This window comes from Candida parapsilosis, contig 005809 (genome assembly GCF_000182765.1).
Source record: "Candida parapsilosis strain CDC317 annotated contig 005809".
NCBI lineage: Eukaryota > Fungi > Ascomycota > Pichiomycetes > Serinales > Debaryomycetaceae > Lodderomyces > Lodderomyces parapsilosis.
Window position 1 is genome coordinate 2,606,347 of NW_023503281.1, and position 14,613 is coordinate 2,620,959.

A 14,613-nucleotide genomic window follows, 5' to 3' on the forward strand; every position below is an offset into this window, starting at 1 on the left:
TTTTTAGGAATGAATGACGATTGGATCTGAAAGAAGTGGACCAAACCTTACGTAGAAGCTATCGGTTCTAGAACAGGCACAACTTTCTCCAAGAGCTATAGCTATAAAAGATCGGGTTTTGTCGCACTTTTATACGGTGTTAGATTCGGATTTATAATGAAGTGCTGTCATAAGTTGCATTTGTAGTGCTGTATACAACGCTAATTCGACAAATCTTCAAAACGAAGCCAATCGGCTATCCGTGTTCACATCCATTGTTCTTGTAAATCTTTTTGAGTTAACTTGTGGTAACCACTATAGTTTGTATCATTGTATTATAGTTTAGTATTGTATAGTCTTTTAATTAAATTAGTTTTGTTTTGTAATTCACACGACCTCTACCATTTTACAGCCTCACACACAAAATAAATTTTATTCCGTAATTTTTAAGCATCCTAAATGCATACACAAAATAATCATCCAGAAGAAGAAGAAGAAGAAGAAGCATTATCATCAATACACTTTTCAAATTCTTTCATCGAACAAATATTATGCAATATTAAAGATCTTCACATACATCTTGACTCAACTTTTTTACTTTAACTTAAGCAAATTTCGATCCCATAACATCAGCTCACTCCACAACACACGTCCCCCTTTTTTCATCTTACACCTTTCACGATTACAAATCAAATAAAAATTTTGGAATCATGAATAACAAAGAAGTTAGAATCAGTGCATTGTTAGTGTTGGACACCATTTTCTTCCTTTTGGAAGCCATCATTGGTTACACCGTTCAGTCCTTAGCATTGATTGCTGATTCATTCCATATGTTGAATGATATCATATCATTAATCATTGCCCTTTGGGCCGTGCGTGTGAAAAAATTAAAACCTGCTGATGGGAAGTACACTTATGGTTGGCAAAGAGCAGAAATCTTGGGTGCTTTAATCAATGCTGTTTTCTTGATTGCCTTGTGTTTTACTATTATCATGGATGCTATTCAACGGTTTTTCAAACCAACGGAAATCTCCAATCCTCAGTTGATTTTGGTGGTTGGTGTAGCCGGGTTATTGAGTAATGGTATTGGGTTGGTATTGTTTCATGAACACGGTCATTCACACTCTCATGGTGGTGGCGGTGGCGACGGTGCATCTGCTGGACATTCACATTCACATGCCGATGGTGGTGCAGCATCAGGGCATGTTTCCAATGGTGAAATCGAGTCGAGAATCGGGTTAGATGAGAGAACTCCGTTGATTGATTCCACCGTACGCTCTTCTCCATCTGAGGTGTTTGATTATTTCCCTGACAATGTTGTTGAGAGGTACAATTCGGAAACTCCAGCAGTGAAAACAAATGAAGATGAACATGGTCATGCAAATGAAGATACAACCAAAAAGAGTATCGAGACAAGGAAGAAAAAATCAATGAATATGGAAGGGGTCTTTTTGCACGTGTTGGGTGATGCATTGGGAAATGTTGGTGTTATTATCACGGCTTTAATTATTTGGAAAACTGATTATTGGTGGAAGTACTACTCAGATCCGGTTACATCATTGGTCATCACTTTGATCATTTTCAATAGTGCATTACCGTTGTGTCGTAAATCATCCAAGATTTTATTACAAGCTACACCACCATATATTGATTCTGAACAGATTGTACAAGATATTTTGAAGTTGCCATTGGTTAACAGTGTCCATGATTTCCATGTGTGGAATTTGAATGAAGATATCTTGATTGCTTCACTACATATTGAATTGACTCCGAAATGTGAAGTAACTGTGCCACCACCAGCAACGACACTGGATCAATCTGCATCCAACACAGTTGCTACTAATGATTATTCAAATACACAGATTGACAGAAACTTGTTTTTAACAGTTGTGTCTCAAGTACGTGACACTTTACACAAGTATGGCATTCATTCAGTCACCATCCAACCGGAATTTCCTAGTTTGAAGGGCAAGTCAGTCAAATCAAATAATATAGTGGGGAAAGATGATTCAAATGCATTTGGCAACACATCAAAACAAAACTGTTTAGTTGATGGATTCACCAATTGTGATACTCAAACATGTCATTAAAGAGAAGATGAAGTTGTAAGGGAAAGTCATGGCTAGGGTGTGTATAGTAGAAATAGAGCTTGTTTTTTGAGAGGTGCGGATTTTAGTTGGACAACCGTTATCAATACACAGACTATAATATGATTACAAAAAAACATCATTGTATAGAGTTTATTTTTTCTAATCTACCTACGACTGATTATTCGATAAAGTCCATTTTTGGAATGTTGTTTTTCCATCGATTGTCCTTGAGTGAGTTGACTTTGTAGTGGAGTTTCATTACCTTTCCTTTTCAGTAAACTCCATTTCCTTCTTGATGAAGAAGAAGAAGATGTTTTAGAAAATGATCGTTTGAGCTTAGCATACTTGCTCTCTTCAATGGGTGTTTTGTAACATCTAAATGAGTTCAAATAGTCATAGGTATCATCAGTTATGGATTCCAAAGATACCGAACGTGCGAGAGAAAGCTCTTTGTCGTCCTGTTTGATTAAATGATTGGTTTTTTTCTCTGGTGCAGATGGTTGTGGATTGTGTATCTTGTTGATGTCAGTTTCCAGTAGATGATCAAATGGTTCATTATTGAAACTTTGAGTGTGATGTAGGGACATTTGGGATGATTTGTCTGATGGTAACGTAGATGTGGTTGATAATCTCGTTGATGATCTCGCTGACGACGACGACGACCTAGTTGATGGTTTAACAGGTTGTGCCAAATGAGAATATGGACTTGTAACATTTGCCATGTCGGATATAGTTGGACCTGGGTAGCTTTCACCTACCAATGTTCTTTTCCCCGCATGGTCTCGGTTGTTTGATATTGCAGAGTCATTAGGAAACGCCACGGTAGACTCTTTACTATGATATGCCAAAAAACTCAATACTTGAGATAAAAACTTGTTAAAGATAAATTGTTCTTCACCTTGAAACTTGCTAGCATCAGTTATACTCAATTTATCAACCATGGACTCTATAAGACATTCGCCCCAAAGTTGATATTTTGCAAAAGACATGTCGTATAAACGGACATTTCGATTCAGAAAATTTGTAATCATTGATTGACCAGGTTGGATCATATTGAATTCTAAATGGTTAATCATAATGGTTATGAATTGAAGTAATGGTTCTAATTGATAATCATTGATGATTGCACTAATCTCAGAATCGGATATTGAAGATGGAGTAGTAGTGGCATGGTGGCTGTTGAATAAATCATTGTCGAGAATATGGGTTCCAGTAATGAAGTTGGGCAAATCCAGCAGGTCCTTTGTGGCGGATTTGTGGTATATTTTCGTGGCTAGGTTTTGTTCAAATTCACGCAAGTTGAAATCATTGTTGATCACTTTGGGGCCTCCATTTTGTCCGGTGGTGTTTAAGTTGTGATAATTGGTGAATAAGTTTAAAGCAAGCCAAGCTTGTTTGATTATGGAGATTTCGTATTGGGAAATGTCAATCATTGGAGGTGACATAGCCGATGCTTGAGGGTGGGTATTGTGTAGTAACTGAATGTGGTGTGGTTTTCAAAGACGAAGAAAGATACAGGTATAAATAAGCAGTCTGAGGAAAGCTTGTTGTTCAATCTATGGTGCATTAGCTCGTCAAGTGCAAAGTTAAAATATCTCCTTTCTATTGTCCCGCCCCCCTTTTGTTGTGGTTACATTGTTAGTAATTATACATCACAAAGTAATAGGTTTCTATAGTGCAATATGCAAAGGGTGCAAAAACAAAGTTTGATTTTTTGTAATTGTTGATTTTTTCTAGAATTGGGTAGGATGTCAAGTTTGTGTAATAATTGGACATATTTTTCTTTCTTGAGCCAGGATGTAAGCCTGGGGGTGCCCAGTCTTAAGACATAATTGACGTTGTGTCAACTAGTTTCCAGTGTGGGTTGTAGGTCATTGACTGATGAGTAAATCTCCCAATCCTGGTGATGAAGAGGTCTTGAGCTGTTTCTTGGAACTTCACAGAGCACGCGTTCATATTGTAGATTTGAATGCATAACGGGGTAAGAATAAAAATTGTGTGTCTTTTGATGTGGCGAGAAAACAATAACCATAAGGAAATGGTGGCAATAAAGGCGAGACTTTCTTATTGTCTCAAACAATACAAGCGTGTGTTTCAAACTTTAATGAATTGCATAATAATATACATTGTCTTTATTGCTCGTCGTCTAACCCTTTACGCTTTGTTCATCGGGAACAACAAAGTATCCGAAGATGACAAGAGATGTTTATCCGCAATCGTGAACCAATTCCATTTGAGTTTAATTACTGATTGTCAACGTGTTACCAAAAAGAAACAAAAAATGTGTAATTGTGCGCTCTATTGTAGATTTAAGGGGGTATGTGCGTAAATTACAAAAATGGTAATGAGATCTTTACTAGTAGTCAAACGTTTGATGAGCTCAGATTACAGTCTTATACAAAGAAAGACTAACGTTTCCATAGCGCGATGTACAGTTAATTTAACTGAATTGGGTTAAAATTAGTTGCAATTTGAATTCAGATAGACTTTCAAAAAAAACACAAACTAATCATTCTACTAGTATCTTGCTAGATTTCAATATTACATCTGTAATTGCAAATTTTCTTGAACGGTGAAGTGGTGGAGTACTATTAAAAGGTTTATAGTTTGAAAGAGATGCGTTTGCTTAGATGGGGACCCCCCCCCCCCCCCCCCTCCCCTCCCAACTATAACTTATTGTTGAGAAAAACGGAGGCGTCAGTACTATCCCAAGGTTGTTGACATTATCATTGACTAGAGGTTTCCTAGTCAGTATATCATTGTCGCGACATAATTTTTGGTGACACTGAAAAGAGACAAAAGTTTCTAAAAAAGATCCATTACAAAAACCTCAATACCTCAATTATTGCAGAGTCGTTACCACACACCCACACTAGACGTACTATCAAAAATGAGGCTTAAAGTAGCATTAGTACAAATTGATTCCCTATTAGGTCATCCACAACACAACATTTCCAAAATCAATCACCTTTTGTCAACAATCAAGGGCAAATTTCCTGATTTGGTGGTACTTTCGGAATTGGCAATAACTGGGTACAATTTCCCCCTGAGTAAAGCCATTAGACCATTTTTGGAATCGCCTAGTCGATATGGTGCATCTCTTAATTTTGCTCATGAGTTGAGTTTAAAACATCAATGTTTTACAGTTGTGGGGTACCCTGAAATAGCACACGGAAAAGATGAAGGAACAGGTTCAGGTGGTGAAGGGGCAGAAGATGTGGTGATTTATAATTCGTGTGCTGTTTTTGATCAAGGTGGTGAGTTAGTTTACAATTATCGCAAGACGTTTTTATATGAAACTGATGAAAAATGGGGATGTTTAGAGAATCCTCAACGTGGGTTTGTACCAGTACAGTTGCAATTCAAACCAAGAGTAAACCCAGAAGAGGGCAACACCAATGGAATTAATAATGCGAGGAGCAGTTCCATATTGACTAATTTCGGTATATGTATGGATCTAAACCCGTATAAGTTTGAAGCACCATTCAATAAATTTGAATTTAGTGCACAATGTTATCATAACAAGTCCAAGTTGATTGTATGTCCCATGGCGTGGTTATCATCACAATCACCATCAATCAAGACTGAATTAACTCAGGAGGAGAAGTTGCAACAAGCTAAACAAGTGCAATTACCACTGGAACCATGTAATGATACGATCAATTATTGGATATTGAGATTTTTCCCATTTTTGAAACATAAATATAGTTTCATGCCTAAATGGTGGCATGGTGGGGGATCTTCTTCTACTACGACTACTAGTACTACTACTAGTACTACTACTAATAATAATAATGAGGGAGTTAATGTATTGATTTGTAATCGAGTGGGGAAAGAAGATGATGTGGTTTACGGTGGTAGTTCATGTATTTTGCAGTTTGGCAATGATGAAGGAAGGAGAAGTGATGGTTGTAATGCTGGTAGTGCTGGTAGTGCTGGTAGTGCTGGTGGCGCTGATGGTGATTATGATGCAATAGATGAATCGAACCCCAGTGTTGATGTTATTGGTAGATTGTCACAAAGTGAAGAAGGAATATTGGTGAAGGAGATTGATGTTTAGACAAAGAGGAGGAGGAACACGTTGTAGATTAGAGTAGAGCCTTGTGTATATGGTGTTTGCATTTTGAACCTAGAATGTGATATTATAGAAGTTTTGAAAAAGGCTTTGATACAAAAGGAGGTGTGATACGAGCACAGAGATGTTAAGGTTTAGGTTTCTGTTTTTAGGGGGAGATTTACGCGTTTCGAAATGTTGGTAATCTAATCACAAAATCATGAAAACTTTAAAAAATCTTTGTGCCAACACAAGAGGGAGAGGGAAAGAGAGAGGGAAAGGGAGAGAGAGAAAGAAAGAGAAAAAGTATGTGTATTTATGTGTTGGAGTTGTGTTTCAAATATGCTTTCTGTGGAGTATTCCGATTGAGAAAGTCGTAATTGGGTTGAGAGAAAGAAAGGGTGGAGTATATAGATACGTGTTTTTGTGTGTATGCTTGTGGGAGTCGTGTGACTGACTTCTTTTGATCTTGAATGTTTTTCGTATTCTCTTATTCGTGTGTGTTTGTGTAAGCTAGTGGTGGTAATGGTAGAGAAGGACAGATATTCGGCGTATACGTTTGATGAGATATTTGATCTTTTGTGTTTGTATTGATATGTATATATTGGTGAAGAATATGGGGTGGGGGGTGGGGGGGGGGGATCTAATCTAAATGGTCTTTTTTTGTTTCTTGAAGATTATAATTATTGTCTTCTGTCTTTTTTGGGTAAAGAAACACGACTCAAACGCAGTAGAAGAAACATAAAATAAAATAAAATAAAATAAAATAAAATAAAATAGATTAGAATAAAAATTAATACAATGTTTTCTTTTTCTTGGCAATAATATTAGAGAAGAGAGTAAAGTAAAAATATTGTGTAAAAGAATAAAAGAACAATGGAATGTTTATAGTTAGTAGTAGGAATTTAGTAGTAATCCAAATAGAAGAAGAAGAAGAAGAAGTAGAGGTAAGTGTTGGTGGAGTTGTAAGTACTTTAAATAATAGAGAAAGAGAAAGATAGTATAGCTCCAGTAAAGTGTAAGCTACGTCATAAATTAAGTACATTAATATACAGTTAAGGTTATTTAGGTTTCCGGAAAAAAAATAAGGTGTATGTGTATATGTGTATATGTGTATATGTGTGTTGTAATTTTGTGTGTGTTAGTGTGTATGTGTGTGTTAGTGTGTGTGTGTGTGGAAGAAGACAAGGGGAAGAAGAATAGTGGTCGTGTGAGTCTAAAATCATTCAATAAAGGTAGTGTGACCTGTTACTAATAGCTAAGTGTTATTTAAATTTCTTTTTTCTTTTTTTTTTTTTCTTGTTGCTGTGTTACTATAATAGTAGTTGTGGTGGTGGGTATTTGTGTTATATATTTATGTATACATACATACATACATACATACATCCATAATAATAATGCTACTACTATACTACTATACTACTGCTACTATTATAATTATTATTATTACTGAAGGATGATGAATGAAGAAAAAACTTCTATGGGCTTTATATATATATATGTGTGTATATGTGTGTATGTGTGTATGTGTGTTTATATATAAATACTTTTATTTATCCTCCCTATTTCCGTATATAATAAACACACACATACAATCAAAGTATATTATACTGGCTTTGATAATTAAGATACAACCACATTTGTACAATACACCACTACTACTACTGACACATTTTCAACATTAAATACCCAAACCAAACCACTTGACAAAACAAATCAAACCAATTGTATAACAAACAAATAACAAATTTGATGATTCAACATATTCAGCACACCATTTGAGTATACCTTTTTTTACACCTATATCCATAGAATACAAATTGCATTACAACATTAGTCTACCATGTTGTCAAAATTCCATCCTCGTCGAATAGTTGTTAAACTACTTTTATTACTAACCATTGCATATACCATTCTTGTATCATTGAAACTGATTATAACTAAACCAAGTTTACAACAATATCGTAAACTACTTAATCAACAATTTACTCATAAATATAATCAAATTTATTACAATTTTCTTGCATCTAATTACGATTTAGCTAATGACACCAAATTCAATAAACAATTGAGTATAATACGACAAGATGCTGTTGAAGAAGATAGAGGGGGTAATGAACTTTGGATGTTGAATGAAGAAATTACAAACAATTTACCATTAACTGTTGCCATACCATCGTATTTCACATCACAACAGCAACAACCACTACTGCTGGAACTAAATGATGGTGGTGCTTCTTCTCCACCGCTTGTTCACAAGTTTGATCCTAGATTCACATTTGGCGCTTATTATCAATATATCGCAAGAACATCACCACCATCTACAGACTCATCATCTGACTTGGTTGTACCATTTCATTGGTCAGATTGGGTTGATTTATCCATACTCGATAAATATATCAACACTTACCCCAAGACTGACTTGTGTACAACATTATTTGATATATCAACTAAAGAAGATCTCATCAAAGGCTCAAAACTTCGTAAAGTTGAAGAATATTGTCAGTTTAATCCAGTTGATGAAACAGCATCACAAACTTTTCCTTCTTTGGGATTCAAAATCACTGACCAACCAGGTCCACAATCCATACCTAATCGTGAACTCATTGGTCGTGCATACTTGTTTGATACAGCACCTTCACCCAAGAAGTTGATTTTCTTGACTAATAATGGATCATATCAAGTTGATGTACACAATCCACTGGAAAATAATTTCAACAATTCATTACTTCGTAATGGTATGATTGATACTTTACCAGTAGATAGTTTTAACGTAGTGGAGGATTACAAGTATTTACAATCGCACAAGCCAGAAACTTTTCAACAACAACAACAACAACAACAACAACAACGTGTGTCAGGTTCATCACGTCATGAATTACCCATCCCACAATCGGATTTCCATAATGATCCAGAATCAGCAATCAATGCAATGAAACGTAGACAACAGGAAACAAAGTTGTCGTTAATGGAGCAAGACTATCTCGATTCAATTATATTCAGTCACAATTGTAACAATCCACCAAAGTATTTTTATGAAGCTAAACTTCTTAAATCGATTCCAGATGATTGGCAAGGTGAACATTATGATTGGCGTTTTTTCCAAGGTATCACATTAGATTCACCAGAGAATGCCATCATTTTACATCGTTTAATCAAGAATTATCTCAATTTTGCTCGTATTCATGGAATCACCACTTGGATAGCTCATGGTTCCTTACTCGCTTGGTACTGGAATGGGATTGCTTTCCCATGGGATGGTGATATCGATGTACAAGTGCCCGTTTCTGAATTGTACAAGTTGGGTCAATATTTTAATCAAACTATGGTTATTGAAAATGGGGTAGACTCTGTTGGTAAATTTGATGGCTTTGGTCGTTATTTTGTTGATATTGGGTCCTCTATAACGCATCGTGTAAGAGGTAATGGAAACAATGCCATTGATGGTAGATTTATTGATGTTGATACTGGATTATACATTGATATTACTGGATTAGCATTAACTGACGCTCCATCACCAGACAGGTACGATTTGATTGTTCCCTTGTTGGATAAAGAACAACAAATTGTTTTAAACAATGCCAAAACCGTGGATAGCGAAGGCTCATTGAAAAAGAATTATTCCGTGATTAATCGTGAATTACAATTGTACAATTGTCGAAATCAACATTTCACCTCGTATCAAGAATTATCACCATTAATTACATCAATTTCGGAAAACCAAATTGCATACATCCCCAAAAACTTTATGATGATTTTAAATGATGAATACAATCTCAATGCACTATCAAGAAAACAGCATCGTAAATATACCTATTTGAACAATTTACGAATTTGGTTCACCACTAAAATCATAAAGCAATATGCTCACATGGCCAATGTTGATTCTGAAGGATACGATTTCAAATCTTGGAAACAATTGAATTCATTGACAAAGGAGGATCATTTACAATTGTTGGCTCAAAATGTAAACTTGTTGCAAGAATGGGAATTGACAAAGAATTTCACCCATTTGCATCAATGTGAAATGGAATTGATATATGATGGGAAAGTTGATAAAGCTGGTGAATTGATTAAAGAGAATGTTGCCAAAGGTGATGGTGTGGGAAAAGCTTTGAGAGCTGATTACTTTATGCATAAATTGATCATGAGTGGTGCGGGAACACAATAGATTGTTAATACTGTACAATTAATATATTAATAAAAGTTTTACTAATCTTGAAATACGGGGAATGTAGAGGATATGGGTAATTATCAAATGTATAAGCAACTCTATAACCACATGTATAAATAATTGAAAAAAACTCTAGCAAAAACTGCATCAACTGCATCAACTGCATCAACTGCATCAGCTACAACTTTGCATCAACTCCAGATTTCAACTTGCCCTTATTATCAACCTTATCATGCAATTGCCGCGACTTATCAGCCACATCCTTGGGTACAAACCCATACATTTCTTGCACAACAGTAGCAATCAATTTGCCATCATTTGCCAAAGTGTAGAAATTTACAATTGCCAACACTCGATTATTGCCCATTGATACAAATTGCGTTTCTAAATAAAGCCAATTGTTGTCACTGTTGCTACTATTATTACTGTTGTCGTTGCTGTCATCTGTGCTCTTTGTTGCTCTGCCGAGTTCGAAATTGGAATCATGGAAATACAATGTATGATCCAAACTTACATTTGCTGCTGTTGTTGTACCCATGGGTAATCCCAATGCTTTGATCCAAGTAGCGGCCCAAAATGCATCACTAGCGTACGCCAATGCTAAATATTTACGACGAATTAATTCGGTAGCAGAAGGAGCACCAGCATCAGTACCAACACCGCCACCGTTAGCATTAGACCCATAACCTCCATCGCGTTCATCTTTATTAGGTATTCTCGCTCCTAAGTCATCATTAATCTTGACAAAAAAACCCCGTTCTTGATCACCAGTAGTTGCCAAATTGAAGTCATCACTTGGTTCATAATATTCCTGAGGTATCCCGTGGGTCAAATGACCACCATAATATCTAGTTCTAATATCCAATCGGTGCAAATTATCACGATACTGATAAAACATCGGGCCTGGGTGTCGTTTGAAAACCACGGGCCAACTTTTGGGCATGGTTCCCGACGCAACTTGTTGTTCAAATTGACGTTGTTTGGCAATTTGGCAGTTATCTTTGGTGAATGATACTTGTAATGTGACTACTAATGAATTATTGTGTGATTGGTACCCCAATACGCATCGATTGGCAAAGTTGCGTGAGTCGCTCACTTTGAGAACTTCCCAACGCATGACACTTTCAGTTGACCCGGCTCTGACAAAATAAGCGTGTAATGAATGTGGTTGGAATGAAGCACCATCATTGCTAGATCCGTTGCTGTTATTTGTTTTATTGCTGGTTGGTGCAGCTCGATTGATGACTGATTGCCAGGCTGCGTTTAACCCTTGACAGATCAAGTCTCCCCCGTATGTACCTCGTGATGTAGAACTCCATGGTTCAACAACATAACAACCCTCGTAAAATTCTCGTGATGGTGGGTCCAATGAAGATGAAGGTGCTGGTGAAGGGGGGTGCAGGAGTTTTTTGACTGATGCCTTGGCGGCGATTCGTGACACTGGTGGCGTGGCTTCGTACACTTCTTTTTGGAGAACGTCCATGATCGAATTACGTTGACGACTTGAACGGTGGATGGGGGATGTGAGAGAAAATGGTTCAATTTTTTCTGTGATTTCCTATATGCCTTTAATGTTCTTTTGTCTTTCAGATTTAACCGCGCTTGAACCGAGGTCTAAATCCGACGAAAATTTGAAAAAAAAAAAAAAAAATTTGGGGAAAAGAGGAGTGAGAAGAAGGTAGTCAAAACCATTGGGATTGGAAAAACCTTTCTGAAGCAAAAAATAAAAGGTCTATGATGAGGGTTTCAGCTTTAGATGCGTGTGTATGTTATAAACAGTTATAAGCAATTGTAATCAGGTAGAGAGATAAAGCAACGGGAAATTGAGTTTCGATTTGTATTATGATTATGGTTTAGACTGTGATTAAGAAACGTTAAAGAACCGTTTTTTTCTTTTGTTCCCCTGTTTGATCTAAATTCTAAATAAATATAGTGTACAGTACAGTACTTATTTGAAGAACCATATAATTAAGCACCGGTGTGTCTTTACTATTTTACTATTTGTGAAAAGCAAAAGGTACATCGGTTTGTAAAGTAAACAGTGATCCGTTATCAGACAGTAAAGAAGCTTAATCTTTAGTGTTGTAGTGCTTTTTTTTTTATTATTATTTATTCAATTTGTGAACGAAATGTTGCGAAAACTTGGATACTCAACAATATGTTTGTTCACGGCCTCAAAACACGATTGCAGCCACTCTTGTCGCGTCTAGTTTGCACATTGAGACGTCCTCGCTTTCACAGTTTCAACCAAGTGTGCTTTTGCTTTACAAGCCCTTAACTTCAACATGTGTGAAGAATTAACCTAGAGAGACATTTTTTTATTTTGCAATCATCTACCACATGAAACACACACGCACGTGCCTGTGTTTACTCTAAAACCGCTAGTCCGCTAGACGTACCTCTTTGTCGTGGCGGTTCAAATGTATAGCCACATTGTAAAATCGTGGGAAACAATAGGAACCATTGTTTTTCTCATTCATTTCTTTTTTTTTTTTTTTGATATTCTTAACCCCTTCCCCTATATTGATATGATTTTCAGGTACCATTTGAAAACGAAATTCGATGATAATGTAAAGAAACATTGTCCACAAATGACTCATATACTGCATGATTCTTTGGATAATTTGAATAAGCAAGTTTCATCACTAGATTGCTGCAATTTCGAATATCCACTGCGCTTTCATTTCCGTAACCAAGTGATATTTCTTGATTTCTAGAGAAGCATGAAAACTTTATGGCGCAGAAGGGAGTGGTTGGGGGGGCATTTATCCCATAGGCTCGTATAGAGATTGTAACCACTTATGACAAGGTATGAAACTTTTGCTTAACAATTGAAGAAGAGAAAAAAGAAAGAATTGAAGCATGCAATGTGGCTGTACGGTGAAACATTACATCATAGTTTATTGTCGGCGGAGTAGTCTCACTGCATTTTTGCTAGAAATACCTCTATATGTCACTAAACCCTCTCTCCAAACCCTTTGGATTTATTGTCTCTTTGACGTTGAACACTTTATTTCAAGTATCATTGCCGTTGTTGCTGTTTTGCACACCTTATCGATAAAAAAAGTCGTTATATGATGTAATTGAGTATTTATTTTTTTTTTTGAATCGATTATACGTTTTTGTGTGATGTACCCTTACGTTTCCGGCAACGGCAAATCAAAACAACAGAATGCGTTTAGTTCTCAGTTGTCGAGATGTTTGCAAGTGAAAGTGGCTGTTCACTCAACTCACAGCCTTCTTCTCATAGCCCCTCATCTCCCCTACCCACTTATATGACATCATAACCAAGCAAACAGGTCTAAGATCTCGTTCTGTTTCATACTTTCTTAATGCCGCTCTTCGGCCGATTATACTCAGAGATGTTTTATTTTCATTTTTATCTGCTTCGTAAAATTTTCTTGGCCGGCATTGGTTTCAAGATTCCCCGAAAAAAACGGCATTATTAGCCCGCAAAAACAAGCCTACACTTCCGAGAGCCTGTGCAACTGTGTATGACCTGTTTGGATTACGCAGTGGAAACATAACCACTCCTCAACCCTTGGCTGTTGGGTGAATGTAGATTTTCCTTGTTAGTCACAAAACTAAACTAAGAGATCTATAGATAACCACGCGGAGAGAGAGAGGGAGAGAGAGAGAGAGAAATCAAAGTTTATTTTGTCCAATTTGTGCTGTTTGCATCATCGATTTATTGTCAAATGTCCACATAAAATGTAATGATTCTAGATGAGTTTCTCTCACGTTTCTTTGAATAAAAGTCAGTTGAAACATGAAATACATATTCCGTAAAGGAAGTGATACTTCTTGCAAATTGCAATTCTTTTTCTTATATTTTTTTTTTCGATTTCGATTGCTGTCACTGATGAATGCATCATTCAATTTCTAAACAGTATTCTCCACACTGCTGCAAAATATCTTTCTCTTGAACTCTGTTCCGATTCACCTTCACTTCCCCTCTCGTGAGAAAGGCAGTGTCTATGTGAGTGTGTTGATGGCTTATCCTCACCTTCTTCTTTTTTGTACCATTTGATTAGTTTGCTCGGTCTTTGTTTTCATTTTCTTTTTTTCTCAACCAGTGCAAACTTTGTATACCTTCCTTAAACTAACCGATGGAAAGCAAGATGGGGTCACACGATAATTGCTATAACATATATATATATATACCCACGCGGCTGGACTGGTTTCTACATAACAGCAATTTAAACAAATTGTTCCTTAAAGTATGTGTGCGTTTAAGTTGAAACATGAATGAAAAAATAAAAAAACAAAAAAATTGAACACAATAAACCTATCGCAAGTGAAATTATGTTTTTCGT

General features: G+C 36.3%; 5 protein-coding genes across 5 annotated transcripts; 3 read left to right on the forward strand and 2 right to left on the reverse strand. All coding sequences in view use genetic code 12, as the record gives it.

Annotated features, from left to right (window-relative positions):
* Nucleotides 1-689: 689 nt before the first annotated feature.
* Nucleotides 690-2,069, forward strand: CPAR2_212100 (Zn(2+) transporter; the record flags this gene model as incomplete). Its single annotated transcript, XM_036810169.1, has 1 exon — nucleotides 690-2,069. One exon carries the CDS (start codon nucleotides 690-692, stop codon nucleotides 2,067-2,069), a length of 1,380 nt encoding a protein of 459 aa, XP_036666733.1.
* Nucleotides 2,070-2,233: 164 nt separating this feature from the next.
* On the reverse strand, nucleotides 2,234-3,514 carry CPAR2_212110 (uncharacterized protein; the record flags this gene model as incomplete). The annotated part of the gene is made up of 1 exon (XM_036810170.1): nucleotides 2,234-3,514. One exon carries the CDS (start codon nucleotides 3,512-3,514, stop codon nucleotides 2,234-2,236), a length of 1,281 nt encoding a protein of 426 aa, XP_036666734.1.
* A 1,445-nt stretch (nucleotides 3,515-4,959) lies between these two features.
* CPAR2_212120 (amidase) lies at nucleotides 4,960-6,129 on the forward strand (the record flags this gene model as incomplete). Its single annotated transcript, XM_036810171.1, has 1 exon — nucleotides 4,960-6,129. The coding sequence occupies one exon, from the start codon at nucleotides 4,960-4,962 to the stop codon at nucleotides 6,127-6,129; it is 1,170 nt and encodes a 389-aa protein (XP_036666735.1).
* Nucleotides 6,130-7,966: 1,837 nt separating this feature from the next.
* On the forward strand, nucleotides 7,967-10,294 carry CPAR2_212130 (uncharacterized protein; the record flags this gene model as incomplete). Its single annotated transcript, XM_036810172.1, has 1 exon — nucleotides 7,967-10,294. One exon carries the CDS (start codon nucleotides 7,967-7,969, stop codon nucleotides 10,292-10,294), a length of 2,328 nt encoding a protein of 775 aa, XP_036666736.1.
* A 181-nt stretch (nucleotides 10,295-10,475) lies between these two features.
* On the reverse strand, nucleotides 10,476-11,780 carry CPAR2_212140 (acyl-CoA thioesterase; the record flags this gene model as incomplete). The annotated part of the gene is made up of 1 exon (XM_036810173.1): nucleotides 10,476-11,780. One exon carries the CDS (start codon nucleotides 11,778-11,780, stop codon nucleotides 10,476-10,478), a length of 1,305 nt encoding a protein of 434 aa, XP_036666737.1.
* Nucleotides 11,781-14,613: the final 2,833 nt, after the last annotated feature.